Source organism: Acomys russatus, chromosome 24, assembly GCF_903995435.1.
Source record: "Acomys russatus chromosome 24, mAcoRus1.1, whole genome shotgun sequence".
In the NCBI taxonomy this organism is placed as follows: domain Eukaryota; kingdom Metazoa; phylum Chordata; class Mammalia; order Rodentia; family Muridae; genus Acomys; species Acomys russatus.
The window spans coordinates 27,391,427-27,413,045 of NC_067160.1; the positions used below are offsets into that span (position 1 = coordinate 27,391,427).

The following is a 21,619-nucleotide window of genomic DNA, read 5'->3' on the forward strand; positions in this document are numbered from 1 at the left end:
ATTTGTTTGTCTACTTCTCTGCTGAACACAAGCTATATGAAGTTAAGGACAGTGTCAGTTCACTGATCTCTCCCCGGGTCCAGTGCTGTACCCATCATATCATAAGAATTCAATAGAAATCTGGTCAGTGTGTACATGCTTCATTCCAGATGCCACAGAACACATGTCTGCAAATTCTGGTCCACAGGACACGTGCCACCTGTATTAGTAATTAAAGCTTTATTGCCACATAACCACATGTTCATTCACATCCTGCCCTTGCTGTATCCGAGCTATGATGTGACGCTAAGAAGTAGCAACAGCAAGTGCACAGTTTGCAAAGCCCAGGAATGCTATTACCTGGTACTTTACAGAAAGCAAAACAAAACAAAAACAGCCCTGGCTATGGAGTTCAGACTCATCTTGAGTTAGTATACATTCCAATATGCCAAAGCAGAGTTCATTGCAGAACACTTTATATTTCTAGCTAGAGACCCAACGTGGCTGTCATTGTTTAGTTTCTGTTGTTGTGATTAAAAACACCCTGACAAAAGCAGGGAGAACAGGCATCTATAGTTTACAGTTCCAGCTCACAGTCCACTATTATGGGGAAGTTAGGGCACAAACTAGAAGCAGCCGGTCTTGACAACAGTCAAGAACAGAGGGGAAGGAATGCACATGCACTTGCTAGCCTGCTTGTGTGTGCTCAATTGCACAAGTCAGGACCCCCTGCCTAGGAGATGGTCATGCCCATGTCAGTGAATTTAATTAAGACAATCTCCAGACAGATGCGCCCACAGGCCAACTGGAGGTAGATAATCCCTTAATGTTGAAGCATTTATAGCATGGTTTCTCTAAGACAAATGTGCTTTTTAATTATGTACCTTTCTCTTATCAAGGTATTTGTTCAATTAAGGAATGGTCACGTTGGCAAAAGAATAAATAATATCTGCATTTTCTGTCTTCAAATACAGCACGGCTTCAAACAAAGCTGTTTACACCAGCACAATAGTTTAATTTGCCTCCATTTACAGGCCCTCATCATGATGCTGTTACCATCTTGTTGTAGCCTGTATTGTGTTATCATGAAACACAGGACCATGAGCATGCTTTGGATGGTCACTAGAGTGACTTGCTGGAGACTCATTCACATCAAGTGGCAGTTGCAGCAGGGAGGAGGACAGAATGTGTAGCTATGACCTCAGAAAGCAGATCACCGTATCCTGCCAACCAAGAATTACCAGCGGCCTTAACAATGGTTCCCGAGTCTTTCCCAGGCACATTGTTCCCCCAAACTGATTATTTGGGATGTCCGATACACTACCATCTAGAATGACGTCTGAGCAACACTGATTGCTTCCATTCTCTCTTTCCATTTGGAGGAGCACCCACAAATGGTTTTCTGTCCATCCATGAGGGGTTTTGGTTGTATGTGTTCTTCTATTATAGCTCTGGACAGGCTGTAGTCCTTTTTAACTTGCCCCATCTTCATCAGAGCCATCTGGGAATCATGCTGTTTCTTTAGTCCTTTAAGGATTTTCTTTTTTCTTTCTTTCTTTCTTTCTTTCTTTCTTTCTTTCTTTTTTTTTTTTTTTTTTTACATCATCTCACTCCAAAATGCTTACTCGAGCAATTCTAAGGGATTTGTCTTTTTAAAAGCTCACCCCCTTTTAAATAACCATGTAATCCCATCACTCTGTAAATCAAACATTTCCATGTATAACGGTGATCTGCTTTTTGCATGTGACATGGTTACCCTGACAAGATCTGCTCCTTAAGAAAGAATTGAAGGGAGGCAGGAAGGCACTTGAATGAACTTGGGTAGTCAGGGTTAACATGGTCCTTTTGCTATGGAGTTGAGAGAAGACAGTCACAGAGATGAGCCAAAATCAGCATTTTGCTAGCAGCCGTTGGGTCTGATACTTAGTAGATGAAACAGGTAAATATTTGTAATTTTCTTTACCTGAACACCCTTATTCCTGTCACGTAAAATTTCTCATGCTCAAAACCAACTCTTACCATGTGCTGGTTAGTTTTTGTCAACTTGACTCAAACTAAAGTCACCTGGGAAGAAAGAGCCTCAGCTGAGGAGCTGCCTACATAAGGACAGCCATGAAGCCCTCCTTCACAGCCTCGGCTTCAGGTCCTGCCTTAAGTTCCTCCCTTGGCTTTCCTCAATAATTTCCTGCGAGCTGTTGGCTGTATAAGCCCTGTTCTCCCATTGCTGATTTTGGTCTAGGTCTTGTGACAGCAACACACACACATACACACACACACACACACACACACACACACACACACACACACAAAACAAACAAACAACAAAAAAACCCTAGAACTTATCATAAAATCATACTTTCTAATAATTCTACTTTTTTATATCAGTGTCTTTGAACAATGGTGGACACACACACATACACACACACACACACACACACACACACACACGTTGAGGGGTATTTAAATCCTCAATCTCAGCCTCCCGTACTTTGCAGCCCATGTGTGTTTCTGTTGGACTCTACATATATTGGCACATTTTGAATTAACACAGGGATGTACGAAGCATCAGTAGGCTTTAAAGGTAGAAACCAATCCATCTCACCAATTCCCCCTGAGGTTCCCATTCTGATGATGGTGACATCACAGCAGCGTGCGTGGTGGAGTAGTTTGATGAGTTCGTGCAGCATGATAGAAATGGAGGGGATGCCCATCCCGTGCTGTTGGGAGAGAGAGGAGAGGCATTATGTATCTCACACACACGCATAAGTGAGCAGGACGTATTTTTTTTCTCCCTTACAAGCTAACAGCCCTTGTATAAATTTACATAATCATTAAGACTGTGCCAATGCTTGGGAGAACGTAAGTCATCTCTAAGTGATGCCTACACGGCATGCTGATGGATGTGTCCATCTGTGAGGACTAGAGAGAGGCATCCTACTGCCAGCTAAGCTGGGCCCCTCACTGTCAGAGGTGGTATGGCAGCGAGTACAGACAGGAATGCCAGGATGGTGTCAGCTCTCATCTCACTGTGGGGGCTCTTTTCGATGAGCTTATGTGAAAAGGGTTGCTCCCCGATACATAACTGACATAAAACTGAGGAAACATAATTTTGGCTGCCATTTCACCAGTCTTACTTCACCCGAGTGAGTGAATGAGTAAACTAATTTTAGTGTTCAGATGTAGCCTTGATCGTTTGCTGTTAATTCCATGTGAGTTCAGAAGGACTCTAAAAGAGAAATGTGGTTTCGAGTCCCAGAGTGTGCAGTAGTGCACACCTGTAATTCCAGCACTCGGGGAGGCAGAGGCAGGTAGATCTCTGTGAGTTCGAGGCCAGCCTGGTCTACAAAGTGAGTCCAGGATAGCCAAGGCTACACAGAGAAATATTGTCTTGAAAAACCAAATTTTAAAAAAGAAAGAAAGAAAGAAAAGAAAAATGTTTAAAACTTATGCTGAGCATGTGAATAAATTCAAATTGTTACAGATCATGACCACATCCTGGTTTAATTCAGCATTTATGCCAAAACAATCATAGTCACTAACCTACGTTCCTTGACAGGACAGCGGGATTACCTCTGGCTTTGTCTTATGGTGACACTTTTACATTTAGTTTCACTTCTGGGGTAAATGTTACTCTTTTTTTTTTCTTCCTCCTTTTATTGTTCGAAATAGAACAAATAATTATAGTATAAAGGATTTTAAGAGCTAATAGACATAGTATGGCCACTGGAAGTGGCTAAACCCTCTACTTTCTTCTAAGGTAGATAGTTTATAATATTTTATTGAATGAAGAAATTAATAAACAAATGGATTTTGCCATTAGAAGCCAAAACAGGTCTCAGGTACTCTTGGCCTAGAAGGAAGATCAAACGCAGTGCCCCAGTGGTATTATGTGTTTTCTTTAGTCACCCCATATTCCAGCTCTCATCACATTCCACCACTGAGTAACCTGAGGAATTTGGGGGAGCAATGAGTTGTGACTGTCCCCTAATACAAAGGGCATTTACAACTCAGCTCTTCAGAACTGTCGCATCTAGGCAGGCCTTGCTTATTCTCTTCTGCTTATGCTCCCCCGCCCAGAGGACTACCATATCAAAATATGTGACAGACTTGAATTTTTGCTTCAGAAGGCAGCCATGCGCAGAAGGCTGAGATGGGCAGAGTGGGTGGCTTAGGGTAGACAGACACCCTCCTAAGTGCTTGTTGCTAAGCGGAAATGCTCAGAGAATCATTCTGTTTTCATTTCGTCTTTCGACAGACTGTGTCCGGAAGATTCTGATTGAGAGGAGGGGCTCCTCACAGGGGCTCCGTTGAAATGCCCTTGTCGCTTTTCAGCAAGTTTATTCCTGCTAAATTCTTTTTTTTTTTTTTTTTTTTTTTTTTGGTTTTTCGAGACAGGGTTTCTCTGTGTAGCTTTGGCCATCCTGGACTCACTTTGTAGACCAGGCTGGCCTTGAACTCACAGCGATCCGCCTGCCTCTGCCTCCCGAGTGCTGGGATTAAAGGCGTGTGCCACCACGCCCGGCTATTCCTGTTAAATTCTAACCATCCTGAAAATTGGCCTCTACGGAAAGCTCAAATTGTTTTGGTTTGGTTTTTTGGTTTGTTTGTTTGGAGTTTTTTTTGTTTTGTTTGTTTTGTTTTGTTTGGGACAGAGTCTGTCTGTGTAGCTTTGGCTGTCCTGGACTCACTTTGTAGACCAGGCTGGTCTGGAACTCACAGAAACCCGCCTGCCTCTGCCTCGCTGACTGCTGGGACTAAAGGCGAGTGCCACCATGGCCACCAGGAAAGCTCAATGTTCCTAAAGGTGGATCAAGGACAGAGGAAAGGAAATGGCGGGGGAGGGGAGCATGTTAATTAATCAAGAAGAGGGACAAGCCGTGAAGATTTTTGCCCTTCCCTCGAATAGTTACGTAATGAGTATAAAGGCAGGTGGTGACCCTGTATGTTCTCCCTTGCCCTGAAAACTTTTTCTAGACGTCCTGTCAACCTCTTTACTTGCCTTCCCGTGTGAGAGGGCAAGGCAGGGTTGGGGGAGAACTGTGTTCTGATGGCCCCAGTTGGGTGTCCAGCCTGCAGAGGCTAACTGACTTGGAGCTGTCCCGCACTTACACTGATGGAGAGCACAGGGCCTGTTTTGAACATGCAGTATCGGTCTGTCCCCGCACAGATGTCTTCAATGGCCTCTCCATCTCCCTCCAACCGGAGCTCTTTGTGCATAAACAATGCAAAGGCTTTCATTCTGTTGGGGCTACCACCAACGCAGACAAACTGTCAATAAAAGCAAACAGGTGTCTTTCATTGTCACTAAGATAAGAGCACAGGCCGGCATTCAGTTATAACGGTTTCATTTTGTAGTACAGTTAGTTTACTTCTGATTGTGTATAGATGTCCTAGATGGGTTGTGCTTCAGATTTGCCTCATTTGCGTCATTAACCTGAAAAAGAAGGCAACTAGGTGCAATGAGTTATGTACTAAATTAGTGAAGAAAGTCATAAGTGTTGACACTGTTCAAGGAGGCACTTCCTGGTGGTTTCGTTTATAGCAGCATCTTCCTTGATGTCATCATCCTAGTGGTGGACACTCACAGCACAGGTGTTTAGTGTCAAGTATGAAGGGTGTAGAATGACAGTGACAGGGAAGCAGCAGCTGCCAATTTCACTGTGTTTTCTCATTATCCACCCTAACCAGAGTTTTTATTTAAAACTTTACTGTGATAACTTACTCATCTCAAGACCTTTCTGCTCTTCATTGAGAAAAAAAAAAAAATCACCATGGACCAAAGCTTGTCACTGTGAGTTCAGAACCATAGCTCAATAGTCTTTCCATCCCACTAATTTGTTTTGTTTTTATCTTATTCTCTGAAATTAGGGTAGATATTAAAGTCAAAAGTTGTTCTGTTTAACAAAATATGATGATAATTGACAGTTGGGCATGGTAATGCACACCTACAACAGCTCTCTGAGGTAGAGGTAGGGGGGATTGTGAGTTTCAGAACAGCCTGGACTACATAGTGCATTTGATGCTGGACTGGACTACACAGTGAGACCCTGGCTCAAAGGAAACTTATAATTGCTCATGTCACAACCTGTTAGGGATACATCAACCACAGGATGGGAGGATATGCCAGAGAGAGGGGAGCAGAGCGGCCTGTTGCTAGCCTGCATGAGTAGGCATCCAGGTAGCCACCAATCAGGGAGGGGTCAGCAACAGAGGACAAGCAGAGGGTCTGATAAAAGCTGAGGAGAAACAGAGCACACAGAAGGTTGTCAGGCAGCAAGCCACTCAGAAACAAAAGCCACATGGTGTGGTGTGAGGGTAGTGCAGTGTCATATAAGAGATGTGGTGTGTGTGTGTGTGTGTGTGTGTGTGTGTGTGTGTGTGGCATGGTATATATGGTAGGTGTATGTGTAAGGGGTGTGGCCTGGTGTATGTGCTGTGGTGTATGTGGTATGGTATATAGAGTGTGGTATATGGGTTGAAGTCCAGAAAGCAAAGCCAAGGAATGCTGGGCAGCTACCCTTTGAATGTAGGCACACTTGGCTTTGAGTGCCAGCTCATCACTGATCAAGTAACTTGCTCAGCAACACAGGAAGCTTCCTCAGACCATCATCGTCAGTGCTCTCTCAGGATGAAGGGCAACTGAATATGACAAAAGAGCAGGCGTGGCTCCAGGCACTTTCTCAGTTGCGTATCAGATAACACTGCCTTGGCTTGCATTTTGAGCTCACAGTCTCTCTATTGCAGAAGTTAGTAAAAAATGAAGCTGACTCAAGTTTTCTGGGTGGGACAAAGACCCTTAGTGGTGCCTGGTTGATGTTGGCAGCACTGGGCAGAGGATCCAAGGAAAGCTAGCAAAGACCTTCACAGGGATGTCGGAAGCAATTCCTGAGGTTGCAGAGTGGGCGCCTCTTGTGCAAAGGATCAACAAAGGAGTTGCGTGGTCTGGTCTCAGGATGCCTCCTGTTTCTACTTAACAGTAATTTCTGGGCTGCATACATTCATCCTCCATCACAGGACATAATTATTATTTTTGTCTGGGAGCTCTGCTTCTCATCTACCTCACTACTGTCTTTGCTGGAATGTCCTAGATTTTCTGACAGGACCTTAAGGTAGTAATGCACAATGGAAGTCAGCCACAAAGGCTAGGGACAAGAGGGCAAGGCAGGCCATTGTTTAAGGTGAGCTTCGCTTACTATTGATTATTCATGGGCTTTTCTTGTTCTTGCTATAAGCAGTTAAACACTTTCTTTCTATGAGCAGGTCAAGGTCTAAGTACAAGGAAGCCCCTTTTATATACAAAATACAGTAGTTTGAAAGTAGCCTCACTGTGTGGTGCCATTGCATCTAAATTACAATCATTTTGGTTGACGGTAAAACCAAAACAGACGTTAGAATAGTTTGCAGTCTGTGTTCTGCTTTGAACTGTAGATATTGCAGTAATCAACAGGAACATCTGCAGATTTCTAGAGACATACAGATGACATGTGTGGACAGAAGCAGCTTAGTGCCTGATGCTTACTCCTAAACCAGATTCACTCAGCATCACCTGCAGCCACCATGACCAGCCTGGCTGCTTTAACAAGCAGTAACACACAGCTGAAGACCACCAACCAGCATTGGCCTCCAGCAGCACTGACTGGATTTATGTTCCAAACAAAGTTATCTTTGTCCAGGATTTACCAAAGAAGGTAGAAATGCATTGGACAGGAATAAGAAGCATTATAAAAAATATGTTCAGGATTTTGCCTAATAACTTCCAGAACAAACTCACTTTCAAATGTCCCCAGAAGCTTAAAAGATTTTGCCATGTTGCATTAATTTACATCATAAATGCAGTTTATGTATTTTGTGTATTAAGGAGGATGTTTTAAATGCATACTATGAAATCTTATGAAGCAACTATTTTCCATGTTACTTAAAATTCTGAAGATACCATGCATTTCAGAAACACGGCCTAGAGCCTCCTGAGCTACAATTGATCTGAATACCCCCTACCTGAAGATGAGCCTTTGGGGTACTAGAAGGCACCATACAAGCTTCTAAAGGAGGGAGGCAACCAGCAGCCCTATGTAGCCTTGATGCCTATGAGCCACACTAATGACCAGCAGGGCACGGTAACCTCGAGAGGGCAGTAGTGGCACACACGCCTTAGTAGTGACCAACAGCTCTTTCATTGAACTTAAGACCCACTCAGCTAGAGTGAAAACATTTGTTGTACTGGAAACCTAGCCAACTACTTAGAACTAGGGAGGTCATAGCTGTCGGAGGAGAATCAACAACCACTAATTTACTGAAACAGCACAATCCCTAACAATAACCTATAAGCATGTGTCCTTATTATACCCACAGGTAAGTGTAATCTTTACCTCCACCCCCATCAAGAAAACTTCTCTTTGCAACAGATGGAGAGCATTATGGAAAACCACAACCAGTCATGAAGGCCGGCCTCAGTGGCTTCATCTACAAAGCATTCCGGCACCCCAAGGCTTGGGGAACATTGCGGAAGAGGAAGAGAAACAAGGGTAGCAGCCAGAGGATCAGGGAGTTTGTTGGGAGACTGTTTCCTAGTAACATCAGATGCTGCACTCATGGAGTCTCACAAACATAACTGCCCAACTGTGAGGCAAGCAAGCAGAACACCAATGGGCACGCAAAACTGAATGGAGAAAACCACATGAGGCCTCAACCCTACACACACACACACACACACACACACACACACACACACACACACACAGAGGGCACTGGGGGTAGAGATATTCTTCCCTAGGGAAAAAATACACCAACTGGTTGTCCAGTACCAAATAGTCAGCCCTGAAAAGATACATACAAGCTAAGCATTATATGGATTGAACTGGAGAGTATTTAGGATCATGTAGTATATAGGCATGCAATAACAATTAATGAAGAAAAATGCCATAAATTTGAAAAAGAGTGTGGAGGTGTATATGGGAGGATTTGGAGAAAGGAATATTAAGGGAGAAATGTGACTATATTATAATCTCACAATAAAAGTAAATTTAAAATAATCGCTTGGATGAATTAAAGGGTACTAGTTAGCGATTTTATAAAAGACATCCCTGACTACATGATAAAAATACATTTGGATATTGAATTTGAAAGACATCTTTCTAGCATCTCTATCATATTTTTCAGTTGTTTTCCTCTCCAGTGAGTATGGCAGAGAGGGATGAGTTACATGGCAAGGCTATTTCCTCTTCTTTCTGGGCTCGCGGTTAACCCGAACTTCTCAGGCTCCTTTCCAGGTAGACAAGGCCCTATGCAGGATGGAGTGCCAGCCACAAGACTATGAGAAGAAGTAAAGCCTTCCACTTCTGGCCTAGTTTACAGACTGCCTCCACCCTCACCCCACAAGGAGGATACGTGACTTCTTCTGCCACCTGCTGGATGGAGGTGATACCTGGGGAGATTTCAAAGCAAGATGCAAGAAAAGCAGGTCTTCGGACCTCGACTCCACTTGGCCAGTCATCAGCCTTATATTGTACTAAGCCATTGAAACTATGTAGTACCAAGTAGAAAAATTCCAGAAAATATAGGAAAGGTACAAAGGACTACAGGTGACTTTCAGAGTCTATCAGGTTTCTTTTTCTGTCCATTTGCTTGTTTAAGAAAGGATACCACATACTGCAGGCTGGTCTTAGACTCAGTATGAGGCAAAAGTCAGGCCTGAACCCTTACCCTCATGAATATGTCTCCTATATGCTTTGACTGCAGACATGTACCACCATACCTAACTCTTTCAGGTTTAGACTATATATCCTACCATCTCCTCTCCCTTTGAAGTTAGTATTGATAATAATTATCACCATCTTTTGCGGGGTAAATTTGAATTGTTAGGCATTGGTGGATTACGTCTTTGCTTTGTAGCCAGAATTGCTGACCTGAGACTAAAGGGAGCCAAGAAATCTAATCTCCAGCGTGCTCACTCTGAGATAAGACAATGCTGGATGAAGATACATTTCTGAGGACAGGACCTATAACAATACAGCTGATCTTTATCTTCCTTTCCAACATCCTGTTTCTGTTCTGAATATAATTCTGTTCTGATCCTAAATCTAAACACACTTTTGCCTCCTATCCATCAAAATGGGGCTATGATTGGGGTTGTTCTCAGGGACAAAACGATTTGAAACGGAGCATGTCTTTTATTCAAGTGACTGTGCTGGTGGATGACAGTGGTTCTGAGAAACAGTGTGGCAAAAGCGTAGGTGAAATCCAGCCAGGTAGAGAAGTGGGAACATGGAGTTCCAGTTTTTTGGAGCAACAGAGGTGAGACCATATGTACTCGTGTGTGTGTGCACATCACGGGCATGATTCTCCTCTCTAAAAAATGCTATCCAGCCCGGCAGTGGTGGCGCACACCTTTAATCCCAGCACTCGGGAGGCAGAGGCAGGCGGATCACTGTGAGTTCGAGGCCAGTCTAGTCTACAAAGTGAGTCCAGGACAGCCAAGGATACACAGAGAAACCCTGTCTCGAAAAATCAAGAAAAAAAAGTTATCCATCCCATGATTTACCAATAACTAGTAGAGTAACAAGTGCGGTGTTAAAAATAAAAAGAACCGGCAACTCTTCCATCAGGGAACCTAGGGCTTAACCTCAGCTCTCTCATTTACTGGCTGTGTTGTGCCTCCTACAGACAGATAAATATAACACGTGTGTTTTAACACTACAGATCCATTGAACCCTAGTTTCCTCTTCTGCATAGGAAAGGTAATATCTAGTTTCTAATACAACCAGAGCCAGACTTTAACTCCTGACCTTCCTGCCTATACCTCCCATGTGCTTTGACTGTAGGCATGTAAGTAGAAGACAGGAAGAAGGAGTGCCCTACATGGTGGGGACTGGGTAGGATCAGATACAAAGAAGGCCATCATGAATGGGAGAGGAGAGGCAGACACTCAGACATGTAGATAATAGGCCGCTTGTATCAAAGCATCCTGTTTTCTTAATGTACTGAACACACTGCTCCTTCATTTGTTAACTATGGCAATCCTGCTATTGCAAGCTGTCATCCTTAGATAAAGGTCTTGGGGAAAATCTCTGTGAGGAGGCATGAACCTCACACCTAACATGTGAATTCAGGTCCAGTTAATGAGTACCAAAGTTTGACTTGATCAAAGATTCTTGGAGCCTAAATAGCAGGCTCAGTAGAAGAGACAAAGGTTACATTCGAAAGAGGAAGAGGAAGAAGGAGATAGGCTGCACAAAGGCAGGGAGCTGCAGTCTGGAGAGGAATGGGGACACAGGCTGTGCTGCAGCCTGGAACCCCACCCACACTCATATTTGCTCCTTCAGAGGTGGAGGGAGGAGGCAGCTGAGCACAGACTGGCAACAGATAGCCTAGAGATACTTGCTTCCTTCCTTCCTTTCTTCTCTCACCTTCCTTTCTTCTTCTGCCTAAACTCATCCTCCTTATCCTCTTTCTTCACACTCCTCCCTATTTGATTTTGGAGATTTCTGACTTACTGTAACTCAGAATCCACCTGGTTACAAATAGTTAAGATCCCTGGGACCTGGACTCAGAAGAGCTTGGTCTAAGTACCAGCTCTGCAATTCTGGAGTAACTTGAACTTCCTTTGACTTCCGTAAGCTCTTCCCTTTGACCATGTCTGCAAATCATCAAACACCAATATTCCTGCATGAGAAAAGCCCTTACAAGAAATAATATCTACTTGAGTCCTGTTTCTAATGGGAAATGCTTACTACAAAAGTAAAACATGGTTTATATAATTTATGACGCACCACTTGACCCCAAGGACAATGGATCAATGGATTTCAAACAAAATGAAATAATATGGGGATATAGTAATAGCATAATGTCAAACAAAAAGATACAGGATGGCAAGTTGCATCATGAAAACTATTTTTTTTTTTAAAGATAGAGTCTCACTCCAGGCTGGCCCTGAACTTGTTATATAGCCAAAGATAACCTTGAAAGGGAACTTCTGATACTCCTGCCTCAACTTCTCAAGTTCTGGAAATACATACTTTCACTACTATACCAGTCTTTGCTGAGCTGTATCCTTAGTCTTATTATAAATGCTTTAATACTTTTTATTAAAAAGGAATTGAAGAGTCATATGGGGTTAATATGCTTAAAGCACAGTATGTGTTTTTATGTAACCTAGTGCCATGTACAATGGCTATAGAAACAAAAGTGAATGAATAAATTAAATGGAAAAAAGAAAGTGGATTGATAGTGTCTGGGTCTAGGAAGTACGACTATAAGGATTGTTTTAAAAACAGAATGCTCTTTTCTATGTTTTCCTGTTTTTAAATAAGGAACAAGAATTGGTTTTAGAGCCTATGTATATGATAAAATAACATAGTAACACAATTCTTCCATTATTATTCTATAAACAATTTTCTCATGAAATATTTTTTATAAAATAACAAAATATGTACAATGGGCTTTTTCAAGAAGAGAATAATAGAGCTTTGTTAGTCTTGAGTTCTTTTATCATTTAATAAGATAAGAATCTGTGAGCTTCAGCATTAAATGCAAATGTTAAGTTGTGAGCTGAATCTGTTAAGACATAATGAATTCTGAATACCCAACAGTATTGTCAATAAATTATATTCCTCTCCAGGGACACAGTGGCTAAGTGATCATGTTTGCATTGGATTTAGTTTGGAAACATTTGTGTCTTATTGGGATGGAAGTGCTTGTTCATGATGCACACATTCTGAATTTGAGTAGCTTCATGTGCTCTTGGGACCTCTGACCTGTCTATCCAAGGCTGTGATGTTTATTCTGAGGAAAATAAGAAAGAAAAACAGCAGAGGGAATGCAGTCATTTTCCTGGCATTCAAAGTGTTTCTTTACCTTTACATCACCAAACATTGCTGGTAGGTTGTGTGTTTTGGTTCCTAAATCCAAGTGATAGAGTATGTCTTCATCCATAGCATCCAGGTAAGGATTCTTAACGTACACAGACCTTTTTCTAGAAACAAAAAACACATACATACATGTGGTGAGAATTTTGGTTTCTTTAAAACCCGGTTATATGCTTGTGTTTTTGTTTTAATCCCAGGTGTGGGATACTGGGACTGTTTCAATTGTCCACAGCTGATAACTGTGATTTGCCTAGTGCACTAGCAGGGCCATAATTTTTGCAAGCTGCAGATAGTTTACATTTGGAATTCTGGAGACTCTTGAGATGCCAGATACCAGAGAGGGGCAGGGCTTCTCCAAAGAAGGCAACTACTGAGCCCCTCGTGCTGCTTCTGGTTGCTGTTGTGGTTTGATGAGACTAAGCTGGAGATATCCTGATGATGAAGATTGGACTTGCCCCCAAGGGACCCCATGGTCCTAATCAGCAGGAAGCAGCCTAAAGGTATATGCCCCTTTCCCCTCTGATCTTCTGTCTCTCCTACCTGGTGTTGGTGTATAGGAAGGGATTAGGGTGGAGAAAGATAGTAAATATAAGAATAGTGTCAACTCATACACAAAGAGAATATCAAGATATTTGAAGAAAAAAAAAGCACACCTGAGACAGCGAGGACACCTATGATCATCACTAACACAACTGCTGCAAACAAACCTCTCATAATTAAATCTGGTATAATATGGCTAGTATTTGTTTTACACTTACTGCGTACCACACTTAGAACCAAGCATGAAAACTATACCATACAGAAAACTGATGAGATAAATACATTGGCTCCTTTAATGCCGTGACCACTCCATTAGTTGAGTAACATTAATAATCCAACTTACAAATGAGGATGCCAAGGCTTTCAGATGTTGAGCAGTCCCATGCAACCAGGAAATCTCCAGTCATCTCTAGTCTGTTCATTCTGCTCTAAGTGCCGTTCTCTTACTGTGAGGATGCGTAATACAGGGATATGGCTCTCAGGCCACCTTTGCTTTAGTGCCTCATCAACCAGACAAATGCTTTCCGTGCAAGCTTGTGCAAGCTAATTTTGCCCTTTCATCCCCTAATCTGTGAAGTAGAAGCAAGGATGGTGAAAAATGCCACTTGGCAAGCCTGTGAGCCCTGACTTTTATGGTAATTATAAGGCATTGGGATGTACAGTGACAAAACACTTATCTTTATGCATGAGACTCAGGATACCTCCCCCTAACACACAGAGAGAGACAGACAGACAGACAGAGACACACAGAGAGACAGAGAGGCAGTTATACAAAGCCTTATGTTCAGGTATAGAATAAGTATCCCTCATCACTATACCTGGAATATTATGAGGCTATATTGAGATCAACCAGAGAAAGCAGAGTGTGGCCTGAAGTGTATTTGTGAACCTTCAATTTCTTTTCCTTTGGGGTATACTGCTAGGCTAAATCCCCAGTGAGCTAATGTAATGTGACCAAGTTAGGCCCAAAGGGATGTGGGGAAGTGATTTGCCTGTTTATACTGCTTGGCTCTGGGATACGTTGTCTCAATGGCTGTATGCAGTCCATACCTCTTCACCCATCAACATGAGCCACTGAGCTCAGACAGTATGAGTGTCTGACCACTGAGAGTTTGGTAGTTGTGCTCAGTGAACTTGGAAATGATCCGTGTCCCATTAAAAGGTTCAGGTGAGAAACAGACCTCAGAGGATGGTGAGGTGGATGCAGAGAGATGAGCAGGCTCCTGGGAATGTGAGGACAAAGAAAGGAGGACTAGGTATAAACCCAGAGAAACAAGAGTTAGCCAACCAAGAAAAGAAATGCTTAAGATGGCCAGTTGTGGTGGCACACACTGGTGGGATTTGCTGAAGGAGGAGGGAGAGGCAGGAGGATCACAAGTTCAAGGCCAGCCTGGGCTACATATTTTAGAAAAGAAAGGAAGGAAGGAAAGAAGGGAAAGAAGGAAGGAAGGAAGGAAGGAAGGGGAAAGAAAGGAAGAAATGCTTAAGATGAATTCTAAAGAAGAATGGCTAAGGAACTTGAAGAAAGTAGGGATGATAGGAAAAGAGATCTAATCTTAATAAACACATAAAACAAAAATTCAAAACTACTATCATAAAAAATAATTAACTTAGAAGCAAAAAGTGAGATAGAATAAACCCTTTAGCAAAACATGCCTGTGCATACATTTAATACCAGTACTCAAGAGGCAGAGGCAGGCTGTTATCTGTGAATTTGAGACCAACCTGATCTGTACTTTGAGTCCCCGACCAGGGCTACATAGTGAAACCATACCTTTAAAAGCAACAACAACAAAAACCTAGAAGCTCTGCTTAGCGTCAGCCCATCACCCCATTACCCAGGATATTTCAGTGGCTCCTCATTTATGCCTGCATCCTGGAGCCAACATCCCACCCAAGGCCTGACCACACCACCCATCCTAATGATGCATGGCTGCCAACCCCTGCTCCTTCCCTGACTGCATCCTGCACAGGAAGCAAGTGTATGCTTCCATAGCAGTGCCTTCCACGCTCCACTGAGGGGCCATCTCTCAGCACTGCGTCTCCATCTCTGTACACTTCTTGGCTTCCTTCTCAACTTCCCTGGTCTGTGTCTGGATGTGCTTAGGTAAACAATTGATGGATCCTGTGGTCTCTTTCATAGGCCAGCATTTCTTACAAGGTCTCTCTCTTTTTTTTCTCTCTCTCTCTCTCCCTCTCTCCCTCCCCTCCCACCCCATTTTTATGACACTAGTCTATAGAAACACCAGCCCCCATCTCAGAAGTTCTAGCTGGTTCACCAGTCCTTCCTTTCTCATTTGGCAAACCTATGTAATAGAAGGCATTGAGCTGCCCTACAGGTGGGCCCTGGATTCAGTCTCCTTTCTACTCACAAAGCATGCTCTTTGCGGCCTTCAGTTATTTTGTTTATCATAATACCCCTCCACATATCAGTGAAAATGAATTATCTGTCCCAAACTACAGTGGTCAAGACATCCCACCAAGAACCATCTGGAAACTCTTTGGTCCTTCCATTTCCTTCTAAATAGTTGACGCCATCTCAACTAGCTCATGCCCTTATGATACATCTCCAGTGGCCCTCATCTGATGCAGGTTGTTCCTTAAAAACCACCAAGGGGATTCAAACGAAAAACACTGGTGACCTGGCCAAAATCAATTGGATGCTTAGAAAGTAGTTTTCAAATGTTACCATCAGATGTGCTGCTGATGGTGAGAGTTCCTACTAGAAGCCTTCGCTCATGAACTACTCTTTCCACTCCCTTTCATTCTTTTTACTCATCAAAATCCTATTCCTTCCTTAAGTCCACCTCAAACATCACATCTTCCAGGAGCCCTTTCTAAGCAATCTTTATCCCTAATCAATACCTCTCCCCTCACCGTGTTTTTAAAGCATCTATATTTGCGCTAATGCTGTTAAAATGGACTTAATTTTCTGTCTCCTCAGAAAGACTGTAAATTGCTTGATGCAGTCTGTCTAATGCGTCTTTCTTTAATCTGTAAGACTTAACAAATCCTATTTGTTAACCTAAATTTAACTGTTCAGAAAGTAGAACAAAATACTATTAGTTTTTTTTTTTTCCCTCCTTCAAAACATTAGAAGGAACAGGGTTCTTAGTTTGTGAGGCATACCTCCTTTGGGGGATGGGGGAAGTGGGAAAAGGAAGAATGAGTATTCCGTGGTGCTGCTGTGCTGTCACTACTGCAGAACAAGCATCTGCATTCTCCGACAGACACTAGACACCTCCTTGCTACTGCTGAGAAGAGTCAGGCAACCTTTGCCCACAGCCCTTATGCAGAGGGTGCTGAGTGAAGCTTCTGGGCATCACAGCCCAGCTCAGGGAGCTAGCTGGTTAGAAAGGCAAACCACGTTTCCACCCCAGTACCATCAAATCAAAACCTGCATTTTAATAAACCCTAGTGATTCATATGCACATTAAAGTTCTGGAAACACTGCCACTCACTTTCTCTTCCAAATTCAATTCTACTTTTTATTTCATTTTGCCAAAGCTGATTTCATGATCTGGGAGATTTTCCTTTGGGGTTCTAACTGAATCTACAAACCATAACACCAAGAAATGCATTCATTCATCTCCAGCGAGACTCCCCAACTGCTTATCAGAATAACTGGGGGGATCTTTAAAGGGTGTCAGAGTCTGATGCTGCTGGAGATTCTTGTCCCAATTGTGCATGGAAAAAGCACTTCTAAGGTGATCATCCTCTCAGTGACCAAAGGAGGCATTTTGGCCATTGAAATCTTTCCTTGTTCCACATAGGTTTTAGGGTTGTTCTAGTTCTGTGAAGAAGGGCATTAGAGTCTTGGTTGGAATTATATTGAATCTGTAGACCACTGTGGGTGTTATGAATGTTTCACCTGCATCAAGTCTCCCTGTCCACAAATGTGAAATATCCTTTCACCTGTTTATGCCTTCATGTTGTCTTGAATTTCTTTTATCAATATTCTGTGGTTTTCAGCATACAGCATTTTACTCTATTTAATTGGGATTGTTCTCTTAAGTTCAGTTTCAGGTAGTTCCTTATTAGTAGATAGAAAAAAATTAATCTTTTTGCTTGCTGAATTTATAGCCTACAACTTCACTGTATATCAGTTCTATTAGGAGTGTGTGTATGTGTGTGTGTGTGTGTGTGTGTGTGTGTGTGTTTGATTAACTTAATACCTTCAAAATAACAAGGTAAGAGATATCACAGAACTTGAGTGGAACTATAGAGGTATTGTAGGGAGCAGAAATATAAAATATGTAGCAGTGTGCACCTATAATATAAAACCAAGCTCTAGCCACAAACTGGAATCACTAGATGGACTTTAAAGAGTGTTGACACTTTAGTCCTTTCTAGGGATTTCTGATTCAATTGGTTAAGGACACCTGTGGCTTGGAGTTTCTAAAACTACTGATGTCCATCTTTCCTGTGTTCAAGCAGAAAATCTCAAACAATCATAGTCATTAATTACATTCTATTGTAGTATATTTTTTTATAATAATCCCTTTATACTTTGGAGATATCCTTTAGATTTCCTTGATGTCTGATTGCCAGTTAAGGAAGCTGAAGCAGAATAATACTAAATTCAAGGCCAGTTTGCTATATAGGTTTCAAGACAGTGGAACATGGTCTAAAAGCAACCCACCCACCAACCAACCAAACCCCCCACATGACTGTAATCAAAGCAGTGTGGCTCTCACACATCAATGAAGGGAATAAGATGAAAGTCCAGAAATAGACCCAGTTATTAATGGACAGTTGGTATTTGACAAAGCAGCCAAGAACACAATGAAGAAAGGAAAAGCTTTTCAATAAATGGTGTTGAGAAAATTTGATCCCCACCTACAAAAGAAGGAAATTGAACCTGATCTCGGGCCACATCCAAATGTCTACTCCGAATAGACAGCAGCTGCACATGTAAGATCTGAAGCTGTGTCACAGAAGACCGCAGAGAAAGGCTCCACCATCTTTGTTTGTAAAGTGGTCCCTAAGGTAGGACTCCATAAGAAAAGGCAAACAAACATGTAAACAAACAAATGGGTTTGTACCAAACTAAAGCCTCCTGCATAGCAAAAGAAATAGCCACAAAGTGAAAAGACAACCCATGGGCTGGGAGAAGATATACATCGGACAGGAGTCTATTATCCAAGTTAAATAACTCAATAAAGATAGAAGTAGAATATGGCTAAATATAACTTAAAAATTTGGATGGACATTCTCAAAATTCCAGATGGCTGACAAATATATTTTAAAATGTTCAATATCACTAGTCATTATGGAAATTAAAATAAAAAACACAATGAGATATCTCTTCATATCTGTTATAATTATTATTTTTAAAGTATTTTATTAATTTATTCATGTTACATCTCAATTGTTATAATTATTATGATCAAAGATCTCTGATAACAGATATTGCCAAAGTCTAGAGACAAGATAAATCTTGTATACTATTTATGAAAGTATAAATTAATATGGCTAGTCTAAGAAAATATCATGGGGGGCATAGAAACTAAAATAAACCTCTCTTATGGTACAAAAACTTCACTTTTTGTTATTTATCTAAAAGAATTGAGATTGGTGTGTCACAGTGATATCTGCATTCATATGTCAATTGTAGCGCAACATATTTATTTACATATTTATGTATTATAAATATGTTTATTAATATATATTCAAAAATGGAATACTAGTTATACTTTATTACAGTTATTTATTTATGGGCGTGGGTGAAAAATATGCATGCATAATAGCACATGCATGGAAGTCAGAGGATGTCTTGTAGGGGCCATTTCTCTCTTTCCAGGATGGGAGCCCAAGGGACACAACTCACGTCAGCAGGCTTGGTGTCAAGTGTTTGTTTATCCACCGAGCCATCTTACTAGCCTCTGAGCTCTTACAGTGAAAAGCATTCTGTCATTTGTGACATGGGCAGAACTCTCCTAAGGGCAATACCAGCCCAGAAAGACAAATACTGTGCCTCAAAAGCTGGGTACTAGGAAGATGTGAGAAAGAGATGGTGAAAGGGAACAGTGCCATTGAAGGAATAAGCGTAATGATCTATACTGCCTTGCCTGATAACCACGAGTTACCAGGCATATACTTCAAAATTGCTTTAAAATAGATTTTGAACATTCTTACGATGAGAAATTGGTGAGGTGATGGATATATTAGCTAGATAATAGAATTTAAAATTTCTGCAATACATGCATAGTTCAAATCCTCTTACTGGGCTGGGGATATAGATCAGTGATAGCGCATTTATCTAGGATGCATGAGGCCTTGGGTTCAGTCGCCAACACCGCAAACCCACCAACCAAACACACAAACAAAAGCCCCTTAAGTACATGTCAACTATCATGTTCAACCAAAAACAAATACACAAATGTCTTAAAAATGTTAAGGAAAGGCTTGCCTCAGACTTCATGCCAAATTCAAACCAGTACGAACCTGTCTCTTCCAACGCTTTGCTCTTTCTAAAATCCCTAACTATCACTAAATAGACTCCCACATTCTATTTCCTTTTTTTTTTTTTTTTTTAAGCCTCTTTTCATAAAAACTTGTGCTCTAAATATCGGTGACCAAAGAAAAATGTTGGCCAGCACCCTGGGAGGCAGAGGCAGGCAGATCTCTGTGAGTTCGAGGCCTGGTCTACAAAGCGAGTCCAGGACAGACAAGGCTACACAGAGAAGCCCTGTGGGGGGAGGGGGGGTTGGGAGAAAAGAACAAGAAAGAAAAAAAAGAGTTAGCTGGGAGGTTTTCCATTTTGGTTTGCCTGTTTGTCTTCATTTCATATTCCTCCACCTCTCTTGAGCTTCCCTGGTGGGTGGAAGGGTCTGTTTGAGCCTGGGAGGAGAGCCCTGCCTGTACGCTGACATTATGGCAAGACGTGTCCCACAATTCTCAGCAAATCAGAGGAAACTTACAAAAATTCCTTAAGCTTCATGAAGACTAATGCTCTATTATGTTCTGTTAACCTGAGGCAGAAATTAGAGTTTAATTTGCAGGCAGTTGGGCAGATTTATGCATGCCTTTGAGATGAATAACATCCATGGTATTTCAGAAGTCGATCCATGTCAACTCCGTCCATCACAAAGCATATGAAATTACCCCATTACACACTGAACACAGTTGAAGTGCCGTAAGCACTGCGGGGCCCTTTCATTATTTCCCAGGTACAGCCTATGGGCCTGGAACTAAACACTGAACTCCACAGTGGATTCCAGGCTGAACTTTGAATTCGTCTGCTCCTGTGGGTTGCGTAAAATTCTCATGGTTTTTTGTGGGTTCTTTTGACCCTCTTTTTCTCTCTTAGTATTACTATGTGTATTTTTATTATGCTTTCTTATAAAACTGTGTGGAGGTGGACATGCAAGGATGCGTGTGTGGAGGGGAGAGGACATCTCTTGGGATGGGTTCTCCCCTTCCACATTTCACTGGGTTCTGGGACGTGAACTCAGGTGGTCCAGCTTGCTCAGCCAGTGCTTTTATCCGCTAAATTATCTCACACAACTCTGTTCTACATTCATGCAGGAACCAACCTGCCAAATCCCCAAGAGCCAAAGAATGAAACACCTCAGTGCTTTTATATGTGTTTGTATTACGAACAGTAATGCAATTGTTTAATGTCCAGTGTGAGAAGATGGACAAAACTCTGGGGTTTTTCCTCTGAGCGTTTAAAATAAAATCCAAGAAATTTTCATCTGACCAAAACAAATAAAGATCAAAATTACTCACCCTTCATATGTACTCGTGTCAGGTCTCATGGATCTATTAGAAGCAGGTAAAATGGAAGCCATACTTTGCACTATGTGGTTATCAGAAAAAGCAAAATCAGGACCTGCTGTTAAATTTCAGATCTAACCACAGTGACGCGGCTTTGAGTTAGAAGAGCACCATCCCTCCAAGCTTAGGTTTTCTTCATAAATTTTCTTCTAAGATCTTCCCTTAGTAGTTTGAACTCCTGTAGATGATTTCAAAACACCATCCCTGGATGGCCTTTTATACCACAGCCCAGCTTGCAGGGTATCATTCCCCAAGAAGATAGGCTCCCTTGGGAGGTGTGGCGTCCTTTCTCTTTGACCAGGTTGGCTGGCTTGTTAACTTTGATCACAGCACCTTTCCCAACATAGGGCTGGTGTGATCCTCAGACTTATTTGCTTTGAGACAAACTGTATATGAATGCAAATCTGCTTTTGGAGTCCATGCCAACCTCATCAAAAATGTGTCCGGTGCTCGGGAGA

General features: G+C 42.0%; 1 protein-coding gene across 1 annotated transcript in view; it reads right to left on the bottom strand.

Moving 5' to 3' along the window:
- Upp2 (uridine phosphorylase 2) overlaps positions 1–21,184 on the bottom strand; it is a 37,481-nt gene extending 16,297 nt beyond the window's left edge. The window contains 4 exon segments of the mRNA XM_051166205.1: positions 2,582–2,696; positions 5,089–5,247; positions 12,829–12,946; positions 21,114–21,184. Of these exon segments, the coding sequence (XP_051022162.1) occupies positions 2,582–2,696; positions 5,089–5,247; positions 12,829–12,946; positions 21,114–21,175 (454 nt within the window). The 5' untranslated portion in view covers positions 21,176–21,184.
- Positions 21,185–21,619: the final 435 nt, after the last annotated feature.